This window comes from Neolamprologus brichardi, chromosome 9 (assembly GCF_056152115.1).
Source record: "Neolamprologus brichardi isolate AB-2024 chromosome 9, ASM5615211v1, whole genome shotgun sequence".
In the NCBI taxonomy this organism is placed as follows: Eukaryota; Metazoa; Chordata; class Actinopteri; order Cichliformes; family Cichlidae; genus Neolamprologus; species Neolamprologus brichardi.
The window spans coordinates 9,975,001-9,996,735 of NC_142112.1; the positions used below are offsets into that span (position 1 = coordinate 9,975,001).

The window sequence follows — 21,735 nt, forward strand, 5'->3', positions numbered from 1 at the left end:
CTGGTGAAAAAATTGAAATTGAAACTTGATCCTTTTCGTCATTTGAGGCAAGAAAGATGTGATTTGTATGCATGCATGCTCTGCTTCTGCTGGATTCTGTTCATGGTGAGCTTCCTTACACACTCTAAACCTCTTACTGTCGGGTTGGGTGGTTATGTTGTAGACTCAACCTCTGGTATGTTCTTATTTATCAGGCTATTCTTATTCACAAACTAACACCCATCAAGAAAGTATGGGAAGCTACTGTTTTGGGTGCCAAGAATTTTTCCTTCTTTCTCAGAGGTTCACAGTAAATTTGGAAAAAGAGCATGCAGCTCCTTCCCCCTGGAATCAGCTGGGGAACCAACTGGTCTCACTCAATGAATTTAAAGTAAATGTAAACAACTTGAATGCAGTTAATTCAGGCTCTTTGACTGTGCTTTACTGTTGTATGGATATGCATGCTCTATTAGTTTATGCAACGTATGATTGTCCTGCTGTCCGTCTTAGCCAGGTAAAAGAGATTTTTAATGTCAAGAGTTTGTCGTTTTCCTGTTTTCATAAAGGTAAAAATAATAATAGTAATACTGTGGAGAACAGTCAGAATTGTTCTTTTGGTCCATAGCTGATGAAAAATGGAAATAGCTTCTTGGTCTGAAAGTACCTTGAACCTGAATTATTTGTAGTAGCCAGCAGGGGGCAGAATCCTTTGGTTCTGAAGAGACTTGTACATATTTTCCTGTGACTGTAGAGGTCAACAAACAGGATTGTCCAGTCCCACTGGCTAATGTCTTGCAATTAAGAAGTAATTAGCCTCTGAGCATGTGGTGTCCACACTTACCCTGCCTTTTTTTAATCACAGTCTCAAACACTGAGGTGGTGATGTGAGCATTCTTAGCTTGGCTTCCTCACTAATGCTTTTCCAACCAGTTACTGTGAGAAGCCACAGTCTCTGTCATGCTGGAAGCTAGCCATGTTTCCCCCTTCAAGCACAGGCCGAGGAGCACTGGTGGCAGCTATCTTTTACTCCAGCTCATGAAATAACCAAAGACCCAGACAGGAAGCAGGAGTTTACATTTGGAAGCTTGACTCTAAGCCTTGAATACACTAATTAAAAAAACTCTAAAAATAGTTTTGTTTGTTCCTATCTGTTGTTTATCCCCTTTAATCAGAGTTTCTATTTGAATTCTCTTTTACCTCATTTAATGCTCATTTCAGATAAAATAATTATAGTGGGTGATTAAATTTTCATATAGGTACTGAAATCAACAGCCTAAACACTGCATTTAATCTATTATTAGACCCAGTTGGCTTTAATCACACTCTGGGCCTCATTCTGACACAAGAAAATGGACATTAGTGAATACTGCTTAATGTCTGATCTTTTCTTAATAAAGTTTACATGTGCAAAAATGGACTACAAGAAAAAAGAGAGCCTCAAATCAGAAGTGCTTGACTTCCTTGTACAACTTACAGACACAGGCCTTAAAGCAGATAGCTCTGGAGAGCAAATGGCATCTCACTAATTTAGAAATTCGTTTTTTCTTTCTTTTTAAGGCCCTCAGTGAAGATAGGACTTATTTATCACAGAGTGAAGTAAATGACTACATCTCCAGGTTTCTCGTCAGAGCTGTAACCAGGCTGATGAAAACTCGCTGTTCAGCCCAGCATTCCTTTATCCTTAAACAGTAACCACTCCATCAATTTCTTCACAGATAACATTTTAACCATTAAAGAAAGAAATATTGATGACCATCATTATGTCCAAAACTTTCATTACTACTGATATTTATTTAGACTCTTTCTCTTAGATTGTTTGAGTAATTTGATTACTTCCTCCAACATATCTTTTAGACCCCATTCCTACAAGACTGCTCAAAGACATCCTACCATTAACTAATCCCTTTATCTTAAATATGATCAAAATATCTTTACTCCCTAACTTCTCTTAATATCACGTGACCAGCTGTCTTATCTCTGACCTTCCTTTTATCAATTGTTGAACGAGTAGTTGTAAAACAACTGTTCATCTGCAGATACAGTGGGGCAAAAAAGTATTTAGTCAGCCACCGATTGTGCAAGTTCCCCCACTTAAAATGATGACAGAGGTCAGTAATTTGCACCAGAGGTACACTTCAACTGTGAGAGACAGAATGTGAAAAAAAATCCATGAATTCACATGGTAGGATTTGTAAAGAATTTATTCGTAAATCAGGGTGGAAAATAAGTATTTGGTCACCTCAAACAAGGAAAATCCCTGGCTCTCACAGACCTGTAACATCTTCTGTAAGAAGCTTTTCGTTACCCTGCCTCGTTACCTGTATGAATGGCACCTGTTTGACCTCATCATCTGTATAAAAGACACCTGTCCACAGCCTCAACCAGTCAGACTCCAAACTCCGCCATGGCCAAGACCAAAGAGCTTTCGAAGGACACCAGGAAAAGAATTGTAGACCTGCACCAGACTGGGAAGAGTGAATCTACAATAGGCAAGCAGCTTGGTGTGAAAAAATCAACTGTGGGAGCAATCATCAGAAAATGGAAGACATACAAGACCACTGATAATCTCCCTCGATCTGGGGCTCCACGCAAGATGTCATCCCGTGGGGTCAAAATGATCATGAGAACGGTGAGCAAAGATCCCAGAACCACACGGGGGGACCTGGTGAATGACCTGCAGAGAGCTGGGACCAAAGTAACAAAGGTCACCATCAGTAACACACTACAACGGCAGGGAATCAAATCCCGCAGTGCCAGACGTGTTCCTCTGCTGAAGCCAGTGCATGTCCAGGCCTGTCTGAAGTTTGCCAGAGAGCACATGGATGATACAGCAGAGGATTGGGAGAATGTCATGTGGTCAGATGAAACCAAAGTAGAACTTTTTGGTATAAACTCAACTCGTCGTGTTTGGAGGAAGAAGAATACTGAGTTGCATCCCAAGAACACCATACCTACTGTGAAGCATGGGGGTGGAAACATCATGCTATGGGGCTGTTTTTCTGCCAAGGGGACAGGACGACTGATCCGTGTTAAGGACAGAATGAATGGGGCCAAGTATCGTGAGATTTTGAGCCAAAACCTCCTTCCATCAGTGAGAACTTTGAAGATGAAACGAGGCTGGGTCTTCCAACATGACAATGATCCAAAACACACCGCCCGGGCAACAAAGGAGTGGCTCCGTAAGAAGCATTTGAAAGTCCTGGAGTGGCCTAGCCAGTCTCCAGACCTCAACCCCATAGAAAATCTGTGGCGGGAGTTGAAAGTCCGTGTTGCTCGGCGACAGCCCCAAAACATCACTGCTCTTGAGCAGATCTGCATGGAGGAATGGGCCAAAATACCAGCTACTGTGTGTGCAAACCTGGTAAAGACCTATAGTAAACGTTTGACCTCTGTTATTGCCAACAAAGGTTATGTTACAAAGTATTGAGTTGTATTTTTGTTATTGACCAAATACTTATTTTCCACCCTGATTTACGAATAAATTCTTTACAAATCCTACCATGTGAATTCATGGATTTTTTTTTCACATTCTGTCTCTCACAGTTGAAGTGTACCTCTGGTGCAAATTACTGACCTCTGTCATCATTTTAAGTGGGGGAACTTGCACAATCGGTGGCTGACTAAATACTTTTTTGCCCCACTGTATATGGTTTTGTTGAAGTCAGTCAGAGCTCATCACAGCACAGAAACAGCACTAGTGAAAATACTGAATAATCGTACGGCCTCTGACAGTGGACTCATGCCTGTGCATGTCCTGGTAGACCATCGCTGATCTCAACATTGTACTGCACAGATTAGAACATGCCGTGGGTATGAAGGCCACTGCAGTGGTTTGAATCATGTCTATGTAACAGACTCCAGTGTGTTTATGTAAATGTCTTCTTCACATACCGAGGTTAATTATGAAGTTCCACAGGGTTCTGTGCTGAGACCAGTTGTCTGGTGGCTCAAGAGTTGGGAGTTCGCCTTGTAATCGGAAGGTTCTCGACAGTCTCGGTCGTTGTGTCCTTGAGCGAGACACTTCACCCACTGCCTACTGGTGGTGGTCAGAGGGCCCGGTGGCGCCAGTGTCCGGCAGCCTCGCCTCTGTCAGTGCGCCCCAGGGTGGCTGTGGCTACAATGTAGCTGCCATCACCAGTGTGTGAATGTGTGGATGACAGGTTGTGTAAAGCGCTTTGGGGTCCTTAGGGACTAGAAAAGCGCTATACAAATACAGACCATATTTATATTATTTTACATTATTACTGCTATGCAGATGATACTCAGCTTTATCTGTACATGAAGCCATATGAGACACACAGATTAGTTAAACTACAGAAAAAACACTAATAGATGAAGAAAACTGAACTGAATTGTTTATGCTAGCGATTCCTTCTTAGACTTAGTCTCTCCTACACCGATTGGCACATAGGATAACTAATGACTTCCAACAACTCCGGTCATTTGTGGTTAGCTCAGCTTCCCAGATGATGCCAACAATGTTCAGATCTTTAACGTCTTCACTGCAGTCTACGACATGGTTGCTCAGTAGCCACTGATGCCTGTCCCAAACCCAGAGGTTAAAGTAGAAGGAATGGGCATGCACCCTGTAAAAGGTTATCTTGCTACAGAATCAGCTCATGATATCTCAATGATTAGTAGACTCCATTTCTAATTTGATATTAGCTGCTGCTGTTGACTGAAGCCAAAACTGAGCATGAGTATCACGTTCTGTTTTTATTTATTTATTTAACATGACACAAAAGGTTTTTAACCTCCTAAGACCTCAACTCTTCCATGACATGCATTTTAAATTTCTCTTTGATATTTGGACATATTGGGGCCCGATGAATGTAAAAACAAAGAATTACCAGATTCTTTTTTAACCTTATTTTTGTTTTTAAGAAAAATAAGAGCCACATATGAGGATATTCGTTTTAAATTTTGATAGAACAGTAGCAGTATAATGTCTTCGTAAGTGAATATCAGGCCCTTGTAGAGCAAAATTCAGTTTTTTAGTCTAAAAAACCCAAAATGTGATGTCCACATATGTGGACGCAGGTCCAGGAGGTTAAGCGATGAAAAGGCCTGTACAAAGCATTTCAGAGGGTCACCAGATTTTTGTTGAGTTGAAAAATTCTAAACTCTCAACACAGGTGACGTCTTGCAGTTCTGTAAGTAGAACATGCAATAAGTCCAAATGGCTTTGGTGGGAACGGACGCCCATAAACCATCCGTTCTAACATGCAGTCAAAACTGTGAAAGGGTTCATTTTAGACCTAAACATGATGTTTTATTAAACTGACAGTTTTGCTGCACACACCTCAGCAAACAAGCACCAAAAGTAAGAATCCAATAAACCTGAATACTTAGTGAACTCTGTCAGAAAACATGGTTTCGATTGTCTTCAGCCTGTTCTCCTGGCTGAAGTCTCACATTTAACAACTTCTGTTTCTTAATGTGGATTTTTGATCTTTATACTGCCTCACATCACAGAATGCAAGTATGGCGAAGCTCGCGGCTCTCCAACGGGAGATTGAGAGACCAGTGTTGGACTGTAGAACTGCTTTGAAATTCATATGAGCTGTTCGCACTAAAGTAAAAAATAACATCACTTCATGCGGATACCCTCTCGGCGCCAGCTGCAAGGCCGGAGCTGAACAAAACTCCCTGATAACGACTGTGTTGAGTCTGTTCTTCCCATTCCATGCAAGGCCACCTGGGTTGGCTGGAAGACGGTTTACTTAGCCTGGCAGGGCGAAGGACACTGTCTCAGCTGAACTATGGACACGCACACACATACATACACTGATACTGATAAGCACTCACCGACGTATCACCCTCCCTACCCCGGATCCAACGCCACCTCCAATGCTTACCTCCCCTCTGATGTGGACATCGGGTCAGCTGGAGGCGCAGTCGAAGATTGCAGCGGTCCCAGATCAGATGTACACACTGGAACTCTTTCCCATGCTGCTGTCTGTGTTTATTGTGCTATGGTGTGTTGATATCTGTGCATTCCTGTATTATCCTTCTGTGTTACACATTTCAATGTTTTTTTCCTCCCTACCTAGCCTGACCTGTCTCCCCAATGTGATGTTTGTATTGTATGTACAGTCGGCAAGGTCTGTCATCTCGGTTGTGGGCAAAAGACCTGCAACTGACACATAAAGGCTATCTCATCATCATCATCTCATCATCTCATCTCACTAGAGGCTAAATCACACTGAGAATAATGAGAATAATATGAGAGTAATCACACTTGTCTGCTCTGCAAATACTCGTAGTGACTTCTCAATAGGTTTGATTTCCAATCAAAAGACCTCAACTCTTAATTATTCTGAAAAGAAAACTCTAAGCTAATGATCACAGATTAGCAAATCTAACTGAATTCCTGTGTAGTGTCTTACAGCGAGCATTTTCAGTGCACTATCCCTGATTGTAGCTAGTGGCAAGAAAGGTTGTTTTTTTTAAGTATAATGATGCTTATGATTACATTTTGGCATGCGTCACTCTCTATGTAATGTTTCAGATGGGTGTTTCTCACTGAGAAGGCCTACCAGATTAGAGACACGGCGATTGAATCCTCTGTGATGACCAAGGTCAAAGGCTTTGGAATCTACAATAACAAGGTTATGGATGTAGCAGACTACGTCACTCCTACACAGGTGTGTGTATGGACGAATGTAAGGACTGACTGAGTGAAGATGAGATACTGACAGACTGCATTCGTATCTCCTGCAGGGAGCTTCGGTGTTCTGCATCATCACTAAACTGATTACTACAGAGAACCAAGTCCAAGGATACTGTCCTGAGGTCAGCTACTGTCATCATCACCACGACTAACAGATCATCACTCAGTCCTGGGGCTCATTTACATTATTTACAGATACACAGAGCCAATGTTGGCTACGTGCTAGTTGTAAACACAATGCTTTCCCTTTTGGAAAAAGCAATAGTATCTCACCCTGTACAAAAAAGGACAGCGCTCCATTACTTTGGCCAGCTGCTGATGTGAGTGGATTTAGAGAGACGTCCCTGTCAATACAACTGCTGCACATGATGACAAAATTAAAAATGAATTATAAAATGTATGCACGTATTTAAGGGATGTAAAAAACCAAACACTGTACTGTCAAACAGCTGTTATGCAGCTTTAATGTTCTCTTCACTGTATTTTATCCAGAGTGAAAGAAAAAAGTTTACTTGTACAGACGACAGAAACTGCACAAAGCACATCAATAAGCCGGGAAGTTATGGTGAGATACTTTGTCTTTATTATGCAGTAACAATGTTTCACGTTAAAATGATCTGCTGATGTTCATTTATGTACATTAATATGTTGAAGTGTTTTACTTTGGACCTTGTACCTGTATTTTCTTTTCTACTCAGGAATTGCTACAGGGAGGTGTGTTCCTTTTAATGCCATGATCAAGACGTGTGAGATTAAGGGTTGGTGTCCTGCTGAGATCGACGACATCAAGACGTAAGATGATGCTCTGCATGTGGTAAACAGCTTTTTAGTAGTGATGGGTCGGTTGCAAACGAAATGGCTCTTAGAGCCGGATCTTGGAAGTGAACGATGCGAGCCGGCTCCATATCGCGAGCCGTGGGTTTTTTCTTTCTCTCTCTCTCTCTCTCGCACTTTGTTTCCGCTTCACTCAGCATGTGAGCCTTGTGCTTTGCACTGGGAAGAGGGGGGAGGGGCGGTAGTTACACTCAGTAGCACAGAGAGAGAGAGAGCCAGGGACAACAACATCACATTAGAAAGGTATAGTAATCATCCACAACTATTTTCAGTTGCAGATGATAAAGGATTCAGAAAGTTTATTCATGCAGGTCCATATGACAGAGAATATGCATCTTCTTTTTGTTTTCATATTTTATATTTAATTGTGTTGTGGTTTGCAGTGTTTTGTGTTGTTTCACTTTAAATTTGTTTAAAAGGAAAAAGCTGAAAATTTAAATAGTTAAAAGTTGAAATGTGAATAGTTGGTTTTTGTATTATATGATTTATTTATTACATTTTATGTGGAGTGAATAAAAAAGTATATTTACGGTGGCCCCTAGAGACAAAGCACGTACTAACTGTACAAAAGACAACAGAAGTGCTCCAGGATGCTAGGGGGCAGTGGTGAGCTTTTGTTAGCTAGTGGCTACACAAGCCAGCAAGTACCAAGTTTGTATGTGCTTTGTCTCAAGGGGCCACCACATATATATATATATAAACATACATAAATAAAACCACTTTTTCTTTTACATTAGTAATTCCTTTTGTGCATAATTTTATATTGTTGTTAATAATAAATTAATTAAAGCAACAAAACAACCTGAAGAGCCGGTTCTCTAAAAAGAGACGGAAATCCCATCACTACTTTTTAGCAGGCTTTCCCATATGGAAAAGATATATATAAATCTTATAAAGTTTGTATCTGTCTTGTGTGAAACTTGTATGAAAAGCATACAAGAGGGAAAACAGATATAAGATCCCTTGAAAAATTAGATAAATGAAACTTGTATGTTTTGGATACTTCCTGGAACAATATCTGAAAGTAATGAGAAAGTGGCCACTTTCATGAGTAAATCATATAAGCCTGATATGATTCACTATATGAAGTAGGCCACATCTGATGCAAGTTTTTACTATTTCTTTTCCTATGGGTTGGTAGGCCTACACCCACTCTGACTGCTATGCTTATAAAAACACTGACCGTGTGAGAGGTCACAGTTATCCTGATAGCAAGAACAATTCTGCAACATTATGATCCATGACCAGTGAGACCAATGCTCACTGGTCAGTGGTGAAACTGACCTCCCAGCCCATTGTTCCTTCAGTGCTGCTGGTTTCAGTCATCATGCAAATGTCCTGTTTATAAGGTTGGAAACCTGCAGTCAGCTGAGACTGAAGATGATGATGAAACATTTCTCAAACATCCGAACAGAATCAGAGACGAGTTTTATAAATCACTAACTTTGGTCCACCACCGTAAACGAGGGGGGAAAATACTCTTACTGTAGCGTCTGTAACACTATTTAACTGCAGGTTTGTGTATTATATTTTTCAAGCTTTATTTTTATAGAAATGCAGAGTTTTGTTGGCCGATTCTGTTTTCCAACGTTGTTGTTAGTGTGACCAACCAGTTTGTGTTTATACTGGTTTTCTTTCTAATAACTAGAAGAAAATATGCTTATCTTTAGTGTAAGGTATTATTTTCATAATTAAAGTAATGATTAGATTTACAACTTCGCCAAACTGCAGCAGGTTATAGATTTTTCTGCTTTCATCCGTCTTATTTTACCTCACCCAACAAAAGCAGTTGCAGCAGATTTATGTAGCAACATTTGTATCACATACCTACAAGATGCCTTAAAAGATACCTGTTTCTCTTTTTCATTTGTCTTTCATTTTCCTCATAACTGGTTCCTTTATCTCAGGGGCGGGGCACTCCAGTGTCCTGCAGGTTTTAGATCTCCCCCTGGGACGGCACACCTGAGGCTTGGAGTTCCCCACACCTGCTTTATCTTATTGATTATTTGTGCTAGCCTGTGGCTGGCTTCAAGCTCCAGCTTTAGTTTTAGCCACTTTGCATTTGTTAGCAATTAAAATGTTCAGCTGCATGAGTATAATATCTGATTAGGTTTGTTCTTATGAACATTATCACAGTGGTTCCCCTGCATTTTACTTTGGTCTGTGCGTCTTCACTCACAGTAAATTCTGTCTTTCCTGTGACTCTGTGTGACGTTTTCATGTTTGTCTGTTCTCCCCTATGCAGGACACCAATGATGGAAATAGAAAATTTCACCATCTTCATCAAAAACAGCATCCGCTTCCCGACCTTCAACTACACCAAGTATCACACACTCTTATATGTTGACATTAAGGCTCGTCTCATCTGTTTGTTTGTTTAACAAGGACAAATCATTCTGTTTTCACATTATTGCTCACTTTAATGAAGAAACGTTATATTCAGACTACTGAGTTGGGAAGAGAACGCTTTATCCCCGATAACTGTCGCTCTGAATGCACTGGCACTAACACTGGAGTTGACATTTGCAAAGCATTCAATGCAAAACACTGTCAGCTCTGCATTCAAGCCAAGGATGCAAAATGAATATGAATCAGTGTTGATATAACTGCACAGTACCACCAATTTACAGGGAAAATTAAGGACTGTGAATAGATGGAGAGATCAGTTTCACTGAGCAGGAAATTAATTGTAATGTATTGTAATGTAATGTAATTAATTGTAATTCACTGTTTCACTCATGCTTCAATGTAAAGTGTAATGATAGCCAAGCACCAGACTGAGCAACGGCAGCCTGCTCTGACAGGATGAAACACACTGTTGAAAGCTGTTATGTCGTTATCACAGAGAAGTGTGCACTACAGGAGGAGTCTCCATCTTTGTGCACACTTGTCACGTCTCAGATCATCAGACACATTTTATATTAGCCAAAGATAACTTGTGTAAATACAAAATGAGGTTTTTAATGATTGTTTCTTTTATAAATGTAACAAAACCGTTCAAAGCTGGCCTGTGTGGAGAAAATCGCCCACTAAACCTAATAACTGGTTTTGCTACGTTGGCAGCAAGACTTGGAATGAAGAGTTTGTGATAACTGGTCACACTAAAGCATCTCAATCTGGCAGAAGTCGGGAATTTGACTTCAGAGAATGACTTCCTGGTGTGTTTTGGATGTCCCGCTTGCACCGAGTGCACAGCTTGTTGGCTGAATAGTCGGCTTCAGGATTTTTTGGTATGTTTGATGTGTATTTCACAAAATGCACATCATACCAAACCTTTACTGGGATGCAAACCTTCCAAAAGAAATACAATCTTTGCACCACCCCTTGAAAATTGCTTTGTAACCCTTTCCACACTGAGAGATATCAATGAATTTGATTCTGAGCTGTTTCTTTAGGTACTGGCATGCTGCTGTTTGAGAACTCTTAGGCTGCTTCACTTTGTCAGACAGGTCATCAGGTAATTTCTTGAATCAACAGTTCTGGCTTTAATCAGATTTGAGTCGAACAAAGTGAACTCTGCTTTCCAAAAGAAGCGGTTCACCACAGTAGTACATAATCTAACAACATTTATCCTCCGACTGATAAAATCATGACTTAAAAAACACATTTTGTATTCAGTCAAGTTATGTTTGTCTAATATTACATTTTTTGATGATCCGAAACATGCAAGTGTGACAAATATGCAGCAACTTGAAAATAAGAAAGGGGGCAAATACTTTTTCATGTCACTGTATCTGTTCAGAGTTAAGCCACAATGATACTTTTGTAAAAGTCAATCTGAAAATGGCACAATTATTTGGCATGTGGCCATTATGCACAGCTGTAGCATGTACCTTTTGGTGATTATTTGGTGACATTACTGAAGTCATGTGCAAACCACAACATGCAGTAATATTTTAGACATTTAAGACAAAGGACTTTGTACCAGGCCAACTGAGAGGAAAAGTTAGTGCCGAGCCCAGAAATGATGAAATCTTACTGTTAGAATGATTGTCATATTTAAGGCTGACATATTGATGTGTTTGTTGGCAGAGGGAACTTCCTTCCTAACATCACTCAAAAATATATCAGTGGGTGTAACTTTGACATGGTCAACAACACCTACTGCCCGATCTTCAGAGTGGGAGATGTCGTCCGCTACGCCCGGCAGAACTTCACTAATCTGGCAGAAAATGTACAGACCAAGCCTGTGTGTGTGTGTGTGTGTGTGGGGGGGGGGGGGTCCCACTGGTCTTACGAGTGCTGGTTAGCTATTGCTGTACTTCAGTTTTATGCAGCCCTAACTGTAAGCTTTATAAATATATAATAAATAATAATAAATATAATAATATAATAATAAAGCCTAATTTTAGAAGCAGAAAGAGGGACTCTCTCCTGAACCCCAACTGAAAGCTTGTTCCACAGCAGAAGAGCCTCATAGCTAACAGGTCTGCCTCCCATTTAACTTTTAGAAACTCTAGGAACCATAAGTCAGCCTCCAACCTGTTTGGTAGTGAATAGTCTTTAAGAGGCTTCGTAGTTTCTACTGGCAGTGCAAATGCAAACAGAAAGCAGACCTTAAAAGTAGTTCTGGGAGGAGCTGCTACCAGGTTGTTGCCCACAGGCGCTGCAGCTGAACTAACCCAGTGACTGAAAAGGAAGTCATTTACATGTGTAAAAGTAGCAACTGGACCTGAAGTGATTGTGTTAATAAAGCCTGTATGTACTTCTGTCAGGGAGGAGTGATTGGAATAAAGATCGGCTGGATGTGCGATCTGGACAAGTCGGATGACCACTGTAACCCCTCGTACTCATTCACCCGACTGGATGCTATGTCACAGAACAACACGGTCTCACCTGGCTACAATTTCAGGTATTAATGCCAAGAAATATGCAGACTCTGACTGACCATAAAACTCCACATTTACAGAGGAAATATGAGATTACTATAAATATCAGAAAAATCAAAATCTCTGATTTTCTCAGCTGCAATCATAACCACTGTAGCTGCCCACTTGGAATTACCACTCGTGACGCAGAGAGCTTCGACTGATGCAACTTTATTCTCTCCTCTTTAAACCACCGACAATATGGCACCGTGAAAACTCTTTTTGCTTCCAAGGGTGCTAATCATGCTGAACCAGCTAGCCAACTTCCTCCATGCACATCTCTTAGCCAGTCTTTCCACACCACAAACAAATGACATGCATATACAATAAAATACGAATTCAACCACATTGAGTAAACTTTCAAAGTTATAGCATGTGACAGATAAATAAAATACATAGTTTGCACGAGTATTTTCAAAAAATAAACGTTTTTACTCACTCTGAAGCAACGTGTTTGTGTCGTTTCACTGAGAACAGAACAGGAAGTCTGACACAATAAAAGAGGAAGTGCTAAGGTACTCTTCAAAATAAAAGCGCAAAGTAAAGTGGCTTACAATGAACAATACAATGAACGAACAAATTCACAAAGCAAATGAATTGTACAGGATTTCTTATACTAATAAATGGATGACTGAATTGAACTATCAGAGTTATACAGGTAAGTGTACTTCATGCATTGAGGTATTGTATAAACATAACTATTATTGTCTTAACATATTTTGTTTTATTTAATTCTCAAGGAGTAGTACTAGTTTTTGGATTGGTCTCTCAATAACTGAAGGTTTAGAAGGGGCATCTTGCTTTCTTTGCGGCTTTCTCTCCCCAACTCGTACTTTGACTCGACGGACTAAGCCATCATTGTCTTGAAAGGTCTCCACAACTCGACCTAGCTGCCAATGGTTTCGTGGGAGGTTGTCATCCTTGATAACAACGATATCATTTACCTTGAGGTTACGCCGAGGTAAGTGCCATTTTTGCCTTGTTGAAATGTTGAGCAGATACTCTCTTTTCCAGCGGCCCCAGAACTGTTCAATAAGATATTGGACTCTTCTCCATCTTTTTGTAGCATACAAATCTTCCTTCACGAACACTCCGGGGGGTGGAAGAGCGACCTTTGTTTTCATCATGATGAGATGATTCGGCGTTAAAGGTTCCAGTGCATGAGGATCGTTGATTCCATCAACTGATAATGGGCGACTGTTGACAATAGCCATGGCTTCATATAGCAGCGTTCTGAGAGAGGCATCATCAAGTCGACCTGGGCACTGTGCGAAGGTAGCATTCAACACATTCCTAACCGTTCTTATTTGCCTTTCCCAGACACCTCCTGCATGGCTGGCGGAAGGGGCGTTGAAGACAAATTCGCACTGTTTTTCAGATAAGAAGGTCTCCAATTGCTTGGTGTCGCATTGCTTAAGTGCTTCCTTGAATTCGTTCCTTGCACCAACAAAGTTGGAACCTTGGTCGCAGTGTAATTGTTGGACAGCTCCTCTAAGGCTGATGAAGCATCTCAATGCATTGATGAAAGAGTCTGTTGACAAATCTTCAAGCATCTCAATATGGACAGCTCTTGAGTACAGACACGTGAAAATCAGACCATATCTTTTGTGCTCTTTGCGTGCTGTCTTTACAATGAACGGGCCAAAGCAGTCCATGCCGCTAAATGTGAAGGGTGCTGAGGCTTCAAGACGCTCTTTAGGGAGTTCAGCCATTCGCTGGCTCTCTGTAGGCCGTCGAAGTTTCCTGCAAAGCACACAGGTGTGTATCATTTTGGCCACCAGCTTGCTCCCACCAATGACCCAGAATCCATTTGCTCTAAGCTCCATTTGTGTCTGGCTTCGACCTTGATGGCATGTCTTAGCATGGTAGTGGGACACAATCAGCTTGGTTATATGACTGTTGCTTGGTAAGATGAGTGGGTGCTTCACTTTGTGGCAAAGAGACAACCACTTTAATCTGCCACCAACACGCAAGAGTCCATCAGACCACATGGGGTCAAGACTGAAGAGAGAGCTTGAGTTTGGAAGGTCCCTTTTTGCTTGAAGCGTTTTTATTTCATGAGGGAAGGCGTGCTGCTGTACGATCTTTATCACTGCTTCAGCAGCCTTCTCACGGTCCTCGATCGTCGCATGTTCAGTATGCTTTTGTTGAGACCTCAGTCTTTTGATTCTTGCAACCACCTTTATAAGTTTTGTCCAAGATGAAAACTGATTCAGACGATCGAGAATATCATTGAAGGTACTGATGTCAGTTGCGAGCACCTGAATTGTCTTGACTTCGGGATCACCGACAAGTAACTCAGCTGGAGTGCTGGGTGTTAGACGTAACTCACGTTCCCAGAGAAACTTTGGTCCTTGCAGCCAGTTTGTAGAGTGGATGTCTGAAACATATAGCCCTCTGGATGCATGATCCGCTGGGTTTTCTGAGGTGTCCACATAATACCATTGATTGGGATTGCTGTTGTCTCTAATGAGTTGAACACGGTTTGCAACAAATATGTGGAACCTGCGAGCGTCATTGTTGATGTAACCAAGTACCACTTGAGAATCGGTCCAGAAGAACTCATCATCAATTTTCATGTCAAGCTCAGCCTTTAACAGGACGCTTACTTTTGCAGAAACCACCGCCGCTGCGAGTTCAAGCCTCGGGATACTTGTGACCTTTGAGGGTGCCACCCTTGCTTTTCCCATCACAAGGCTGCAATGAACCTCGTCCTTGTCATTTTTATATCTCAGGTAAGAACATGCACCATATCCTACGCAGCTGGCGTCCGAAAAATGGTGTAGCTCTACTCTGACAATGTTTTGGAAGTCGTGTGGGTGGTAACACCTTGGAATCGAGACCTCCTTCAACTTGAAAAGACCATTTATCCATTTCTCCCACCGTGGCTTCACATCTTCTGGGAGTGGGTCGTCCCATCCAATGCCTCTGTGACAAAGCTCTTGTAGGATATGTTTTCCACTTAGGCTGAATGGAGCGATAAATCCAAGTGGATCGTAGAGTGAGGCAATGACAGACAAACAACCACGGCGGGTCGAAGACTGATCTTTCAGGCTGATGTTAAAGCTGAAAGTGTCATCCTTTATCGACCATTGAATGCCAAGAGCGCATTCTGAAGAGGATGGGTCAAACCCACGAGGTTCAATGGTTGCTGCTCTTTCAGAAGGGTCTAAGTTGGAGAGAGCAGCTTCTTCATTTGAGTTGAATTTGTGAAGGCGCAGGCCTCCTTTTCTGCACAACTCTTGTGACTGAGTGATCAGTTCTTTGGCTTCCTCAACTGATGGAACGCTGGCTAATCCATCATCAACGTAGAAGTTTTTCTCCACAAAGGTTGATGCTAGAGGATAGTCGGTTTGATGTTGTCGTGCAAGATGCTTTAAACCAAAATTGGCGCATCCTGGAGATGATGCAGCTCCAAACAGATGAACTGCCATTCTGTACTCCTGAGGTTCTTTCTCCAAATCACCTTCCTTCCACCAGAGGAATTTCAGATAGTTTCTGGATTCAGGGGTGACAGCGAATTGATAGAACATTCTTTCAATGTCACAGATTACGGCCACGGCTTCTTTCCGAAATCTGCAAAGCACTCCAACCAGAGGGTTGATGAGATCAGGTCCAGTTAATAGGGTATCATTTAGAGAGACACCATGGGATTTGGCCGAACAATCAAAAACAACTCTTAGTTTGTCCGGCTTCCTGGGGTGATAGATTCCATGATGTGGCAGGTACCACTCGGTCTGTCCCTGAGATGCTATAGGAGCAGGCTCTGCATCACCCCTGTTGATGGTTTCTTCCATGAATGTTCGGTACTGATCGCAGTATTGTTTGTTGGCCTTTAGTTTTTTCTTGAGACACTGTAGACGTACCGTGGCTAACCTCTTGTTGTTTGGCAGGTTGGGTGGGCTGTTCCCTTTGAAAGGGAGAGGCATTTCGTAATGTCCGTCTTCTCTTTGTGTGATGTGATTACTGAGGAACTGTATGAAATGGACATCTTCTTGGAAGACATATTTGTTCTCATAGGTTCTCTCAGCAAAATCTGATTCCAGGGCTTTTAGAACATCTGTCGCTGATGGAACAGGCAACTCTTTTACTGTGAGCCGATGCACAAAGCTCTGGTTTCCTTGTCTGTCTAGGTGGGGGTTTGATGAGCCAATTATACTCCATCCTAGTTCTGACCTTTGTGCGAAGGGTTCATGCTTGTCACCTATGATGACTTCAAGAGGAGCCAGCGCAGATGGACAATCATATCCAATCAGGAGCCCTACATCACAATCTTGGAGAGGCGGCAACTTATTTGCCAAGCTTCTGAGATGAGGCCACAGTAATGCTGTTTCCTTCGTTGGGATGTACGACTTATCTACTGGGATAAAGTCACGGCTATAAGCCTGTTGTAGTTGGATACAACTCTCAGAGTGGAGTCCTCTAACTTGTAAACCATGAACACTCTTACTCGAGATGACTGTGTCAATAGCCGTCATGGTACTGAGTTTCAGTTTTACTGGTTGGACATCCACATTCAGCTTATCAAGTATGTCGTCCAAGACAAATGTTGAGTCACTTTGTGTGTCTAGCAATGCATAGGTGAGTATTTCTCTGTGTGGCTCTTGTACAGAAGACACAAAGACTGGGACAATCCTTGAGGTAGCCGAAACGCGTTGTGTTGATGTATGAGACATGACCTTGTGTGTTTCCTGGTTTACAGGTTCTTCCGTGGGAGTGGAGCTATTTGTTACTGCTTCTGCAGGGTTTTGCTTCCTGTTTTCGTGCAGGCAGGTTGGATGACGACGTTCACAAATGTTGCACGTGTGTCGCCTTTTGCAATCTTTGGTGATATGACCTTTTCTTAAACATCCAAAGCAGAGCCGGTTTTCATGGATGAATGCCTTTTTATCTTCAACACTCTTAGCTGCAAAGATGGGACACTTTGAGATTCCATGAGTTTCATTTCTACAAACAGAACAAGGTGATTTTGGTTTACTAGTGTTTGTGTCTTGTTTCTCTTGAGCGGAACTCTTTGGTTGCATGTTTGTGTTGAAGACTTTGGCTCTCTTTGGGATTCGATCTTCTACAGGTTTGAAATTCATCAACAGTGGAGAAGCTATCGGGTTGCAAGCTATCCGTGCTTCCCTACTCAGGAAGTCTGTGAAGCATGCAAGATTTGGATAGGTGCCAGATTTGTCAAGTTCATCTACAACAATTCGACTCCACTTGCGCACGATCCATTCTGGCAGTTTTTTGACCAATTTGTGATTTTCTTCACAATCGTTTAGGATAGCTAGTCCTTTGACGTGTGGGATTGCTTCAGAGCATCCTTTGAGGAAATCGGCAAACTCTCGTAGCGCTAGTGGGTCATTTGCGCTGATTTTTGGCCATCTCATGAGTTTATCACGAAATGCTTTCTGTACAATGAATGGGTTCCCATATCTGTCCTCTAAGACCTTCCATGCTCCCTTGTATGCATTTTCTGAATCTTGGTAAAAGAAACCTTCTACCGCTTTGCGTGCTTCTCCTGCGAGATAATTTTTCAGATGAAACATCTTCTCGCTTGCTGGAAGGGGTTTTCGGTCAATCAGATTCATGAATGACATTTTCCAATCGGTAAACTGCAAAGGGTCCCCACTGAATGTGGCAGGCTCAGGGACTGGCAAGCGATTCATACTTAATGAGCTAGCGATTGCTTGTGCTAAGCTGACAGACTCCTGGGTCATTGTCATTTCTGGAATTGCTTGGTGGGGTTGGAATGATGCGGCATTTGGATTCAGCTGAGGTTCAATTTGCCTTCTGTAGCAAGCAGAGCTAATTTTACTATCAATTTCCCCGTTGTGGTTCTCAAACCCTTCAAGGCTGTTGTACACCTTCACGCGAGCTATTGCTATAGCAACTTCTTTGTCTGCTTGTAACTGCTGTAGTTTTGCTCTTTCTTGTTCCAACTGTTGTTGCATTTCCACCTCTTTTAGTTTAATTTCTGACAACATTTTTGCCTCTTTGAGTTTCCATTCACTTTCTAACTTGTGAAGATGTGCTTGCTGTGCTCTAATTTCTTCCATAGCCTTTGATTGCTCCAGCTTGGCAGCAAGCTCTGCTTCTGCATCTACTCTACTGCTGCGGGTACAGGATGAACCAGAGTGATGGCTCAATTGCTCTGACAACTCTATAGAGCTTGCAGTTTCCATTATGCTGTTGCCAAAAACAGACCCATATTCATTCTTGCTTAACACTTCTCTTACTCTTTCTTTCTCAAGATGGTTATTATATTCCTCATGAACAGTCTTTAGACGGTCACTTATGAGGTTACATACCTCCTTTGTTAGCGTAACACAGGCGTCCATTTTGTTGACAATGTTAGGTGTGGTGTTACTGTTACGCATGATAGGTTCATACTGTGAACTTACAGCGTCGTGCTTTGCTTCAATGTTTTGTTGCAGTTTATTGAGGTCTTCTGCTGAGCAGAGGGATTTTAGTTTTGTTCTAGTTTCCCTTGCTACAAGCTTCCAAGAGTCATAAGTCTTGTTGAATGATTTTTCACGTTTTCTGATATCGTGCTTTTGCATTTCTAGGCCTTTCTCTGTTAATTTTCTCTCACGTGAGCTAGATTTGCATGGTGCGTTTGTAGGGTTGCTTGTTTCTTCTTCTGGTGAGCTGGATTCGCATGGTGCCCTTGTGGGGTTGTCTGTTTGCTCTTCTGGTAGTGACATTTTGTTTCCGTAGCTGCCTTAAGTCGATTGTAGCTTTGATTGCCTTACTGCCTGACTATACTTGTAAGCTGTAGTTAATCTTTACCACAGAGTAACGCTGTGTCAAACATTTACTGATTATGGACATTCAAAGGTATGTTTAGTGTAAGACAGCAACAACAAATGTTCATAAATTAGTTAATAAGCTTCACCTTTTAAACCTTTTCATAAACAGACATCTTGTGAATTATTATTCAACAAAAAACACATTTCGCTCACCAAGAAACATTAACCAGATTCAAGAATATTATGTGTTGGAAGTCCATGAATTATGGCCTCGTAATATTATTTAAAGAGTTTCTAGTTATGCATTAAGCTTGTGCATGGGTGTAAGCAGTCCCGTGTTTCTTCTTGATAGTCAATGTCTCGCTCAGGGTCCTGAGCTTTAGTATGCTGTTCTTTCTAACCTTGCGAGTGCAGTTTGTGGATGCGAGTGGAATCAGCTGGCTGGTAACAGGTTGGTAGCTGGATCTCTGATGAAATGGTGTCAGGTTCTCTGCAGGGATGGCAGGTCTCTTGCAGTCAAGGAGTTTTCACTGTAGCTGCCCACTTGGAATTACCACTCGTGACACAGAGAGCTTCGACTGATGCATCTTTATTCTCTCCTCTTTAAACCACCGACAATATGGCACCGTGAAAACTCTTTTTGCTTCCAAGGGTGCTAATCATGCTGAACCAGCTAGCCAACTTCCTCCATGCACATCTCTTAGCCAGTCTTTCCACACCACAAACAAATGACATGCATATACAATAAAAAACGAATTCAACCACATTGAGTAAACTTTCAAAGTTATAGCATGTGACAGATAAATAAAATACATAGTTTGCACGAGTATTTTCAAAAAATAAACGTTTTTACTCACTCTGAAGCAACGTGTTTGTGTCGTTTCACTGAGAACAGAACAGGAAGTCTGACACAATAAAAGAGGAAGTGCTAAGGTACTCTTCAAAATAAAAGCGCAAAGTAAAGTGGCTTTGCCGGCATTTACAACCACTGTTAGGGAACTGGTAAATAGACTGGTGCTAATATAGGTATTTCCTACTGCAGTTAACCACCCGACACAAATCCATTCAGTACTGTGCCTAAGCAGCACGTCTAACACATGCTCATCTATCCTCTGATGAAGGCATCAGTATTCCAGTGTCGTTAGAACAGGTGCTTTCAATATAAATGCTGACAAGACACAATTCATTGGACAGTTTTAAGTTTTTAGACCAACCAACAAATGTACGGACATTTACACGATGGTAGGTTTGATTTAGAAAGTCAGCGTGCAGACAAAGTGTTTGTGTGGAGGACCCAAATGCAGGTGCATGGAGGCGGGGTGCGTTCAGCAAAAAGCAAGCTGTTTATTGGCTGATGACAAAGATACCAAGTACAAACATAAAGTTCACAAAGGGAATTTAAATCTTGGACAATCCTGGGAACAGTGAACAGACAACTGTGGAGAACACATCACAGGTGAACTAGCAGCAGATGAGCCAAGGGAAGCAAAAACTGAAAACAAAGCACCACGACAACAGCTCACTAACATCAAGCAGGAAATGTGATCAAGCCTAACCGGACTGCAACAGTCTGATGAATCTATTTGGATGGATGTGTGCACGTTCACTATAATGCTGCGCTTCTCTCTGGACACCCGATACTTTAAGAGTGCCTCAGTTTTCTGTTGCATTTCCTGATTCTGGAATAATTAACGGAAGCTGTGAGAACTTTGAGGACTAACATCTGTCATTCAGCCTGCACTGATATCTTGGACTCTGTCGCACCACTCAGACTGTCTGCGCTAAGCCATTGTCAGAGCCATGAACATAGGTGCAACCTTAGACATGATTGTAGACGCGCTGAAGGTAGATGGAGGAAGGATAGGATGTATGTTTCTTTAAAGATACTTAGGGACTGTCTCTGTTTACCAAATAGCCACAAGCCTAATCATATCATCAGTCCAAGTAATAATGTTGAAGCTTAGTGTGAGGCAGTAGGTGATGAGACATAAGACCTAATAGCTGAAACTTTGTCAGTAAAAAATGCCAAAAAAGATCATCAGTGTTCCTCCTGTGTGCTCAGCTGGAGCAGTTTGAGCCTGTTTCCCTGAGTTAAGGATCCGTGGTAGTTCATCGCCTAAGATAATCACACTGCCCATCAGATTGTCTTCCCCCAAACCTCCTTAAACATAATTGGGCTTTATATCCAGAAATTAATTGACACTTTGTGTCCCATCATTTTTTAAACAGCCTCTTCTTAAAAATCACACGGTGGACCCAACTGTTCTGGTTAATTACAGGCCAATCTCGAAGCTCCGCTTTCTTTCAAAAGTTGTAGAGAAAGTGATCTGCTTACAGTTGGAGGCTCACCTTGATCTTAACGAGATCTCTGAAAAGTTTCCGTTTGGTTTTAAACCACTACACAGCACTGAGACAGCACTTTTGATTTAATGACATTTTCTTAATTCTGGGTTGTAGCAGCCCTGCTGCCCTCTTGATGTTGAGCCTTTTGTCCTTTCACTGTAAGACAAATGTTAAAAACCTTGGTGTGCTGTGATGCTTCCTTCAAACTGTGTAGGCAGGTGAGCGCAGTAGTCCGATCTAGCTTTTTCCATCTGAGACAGGTAGCCAAGGTAAAGCCATACCGTCCAGCTAATGTTTT

General features: G+C 41.7%; 1 protein-coding gene across 2 annotated transcripts in view; it reads left to right on the top strand.

The window, feature by feature from the left end:
- p2rx3b (purinergic receptor P2X, ligand-gated ion channel, 3b) overlaps positions 1–21,735 on the top strand; it is a 32,522-nt gene that overhangs the window by 1,000 nt on the left and 9,787 nt on the right. For both annotated transcript variants that reach the window (XM_006809592.2, XM_035916371.2), the window contains exons 2-8: positions 6,491–6,626; positions 6,703–6,774; positions 7,145–7,217; positions 7,351–7,444; positions 9,732–9,809; positions 11,519–11,660; positions 12,202–12,338. In XM_006809592.2, the coding sequence (XP_006809655.1) occupies positions 6,491–6,626; positions 6,703–6,774; positions 7,145–7,217; positions 7,351–7,444; positions 9,732–9,809; positions 11,519–11,660; positions 12,202–12,338 (732 nt within the window). The remainder of the gene's footprint in view (positions 1–6,490; positions 6,627–6,702; positions 6,775–7,144; positions 7,218–7,350; positions 7,445–9,731; positions 9,810–11,518; positions 11,661–12,201; positions 12,339–21,735) is intronic.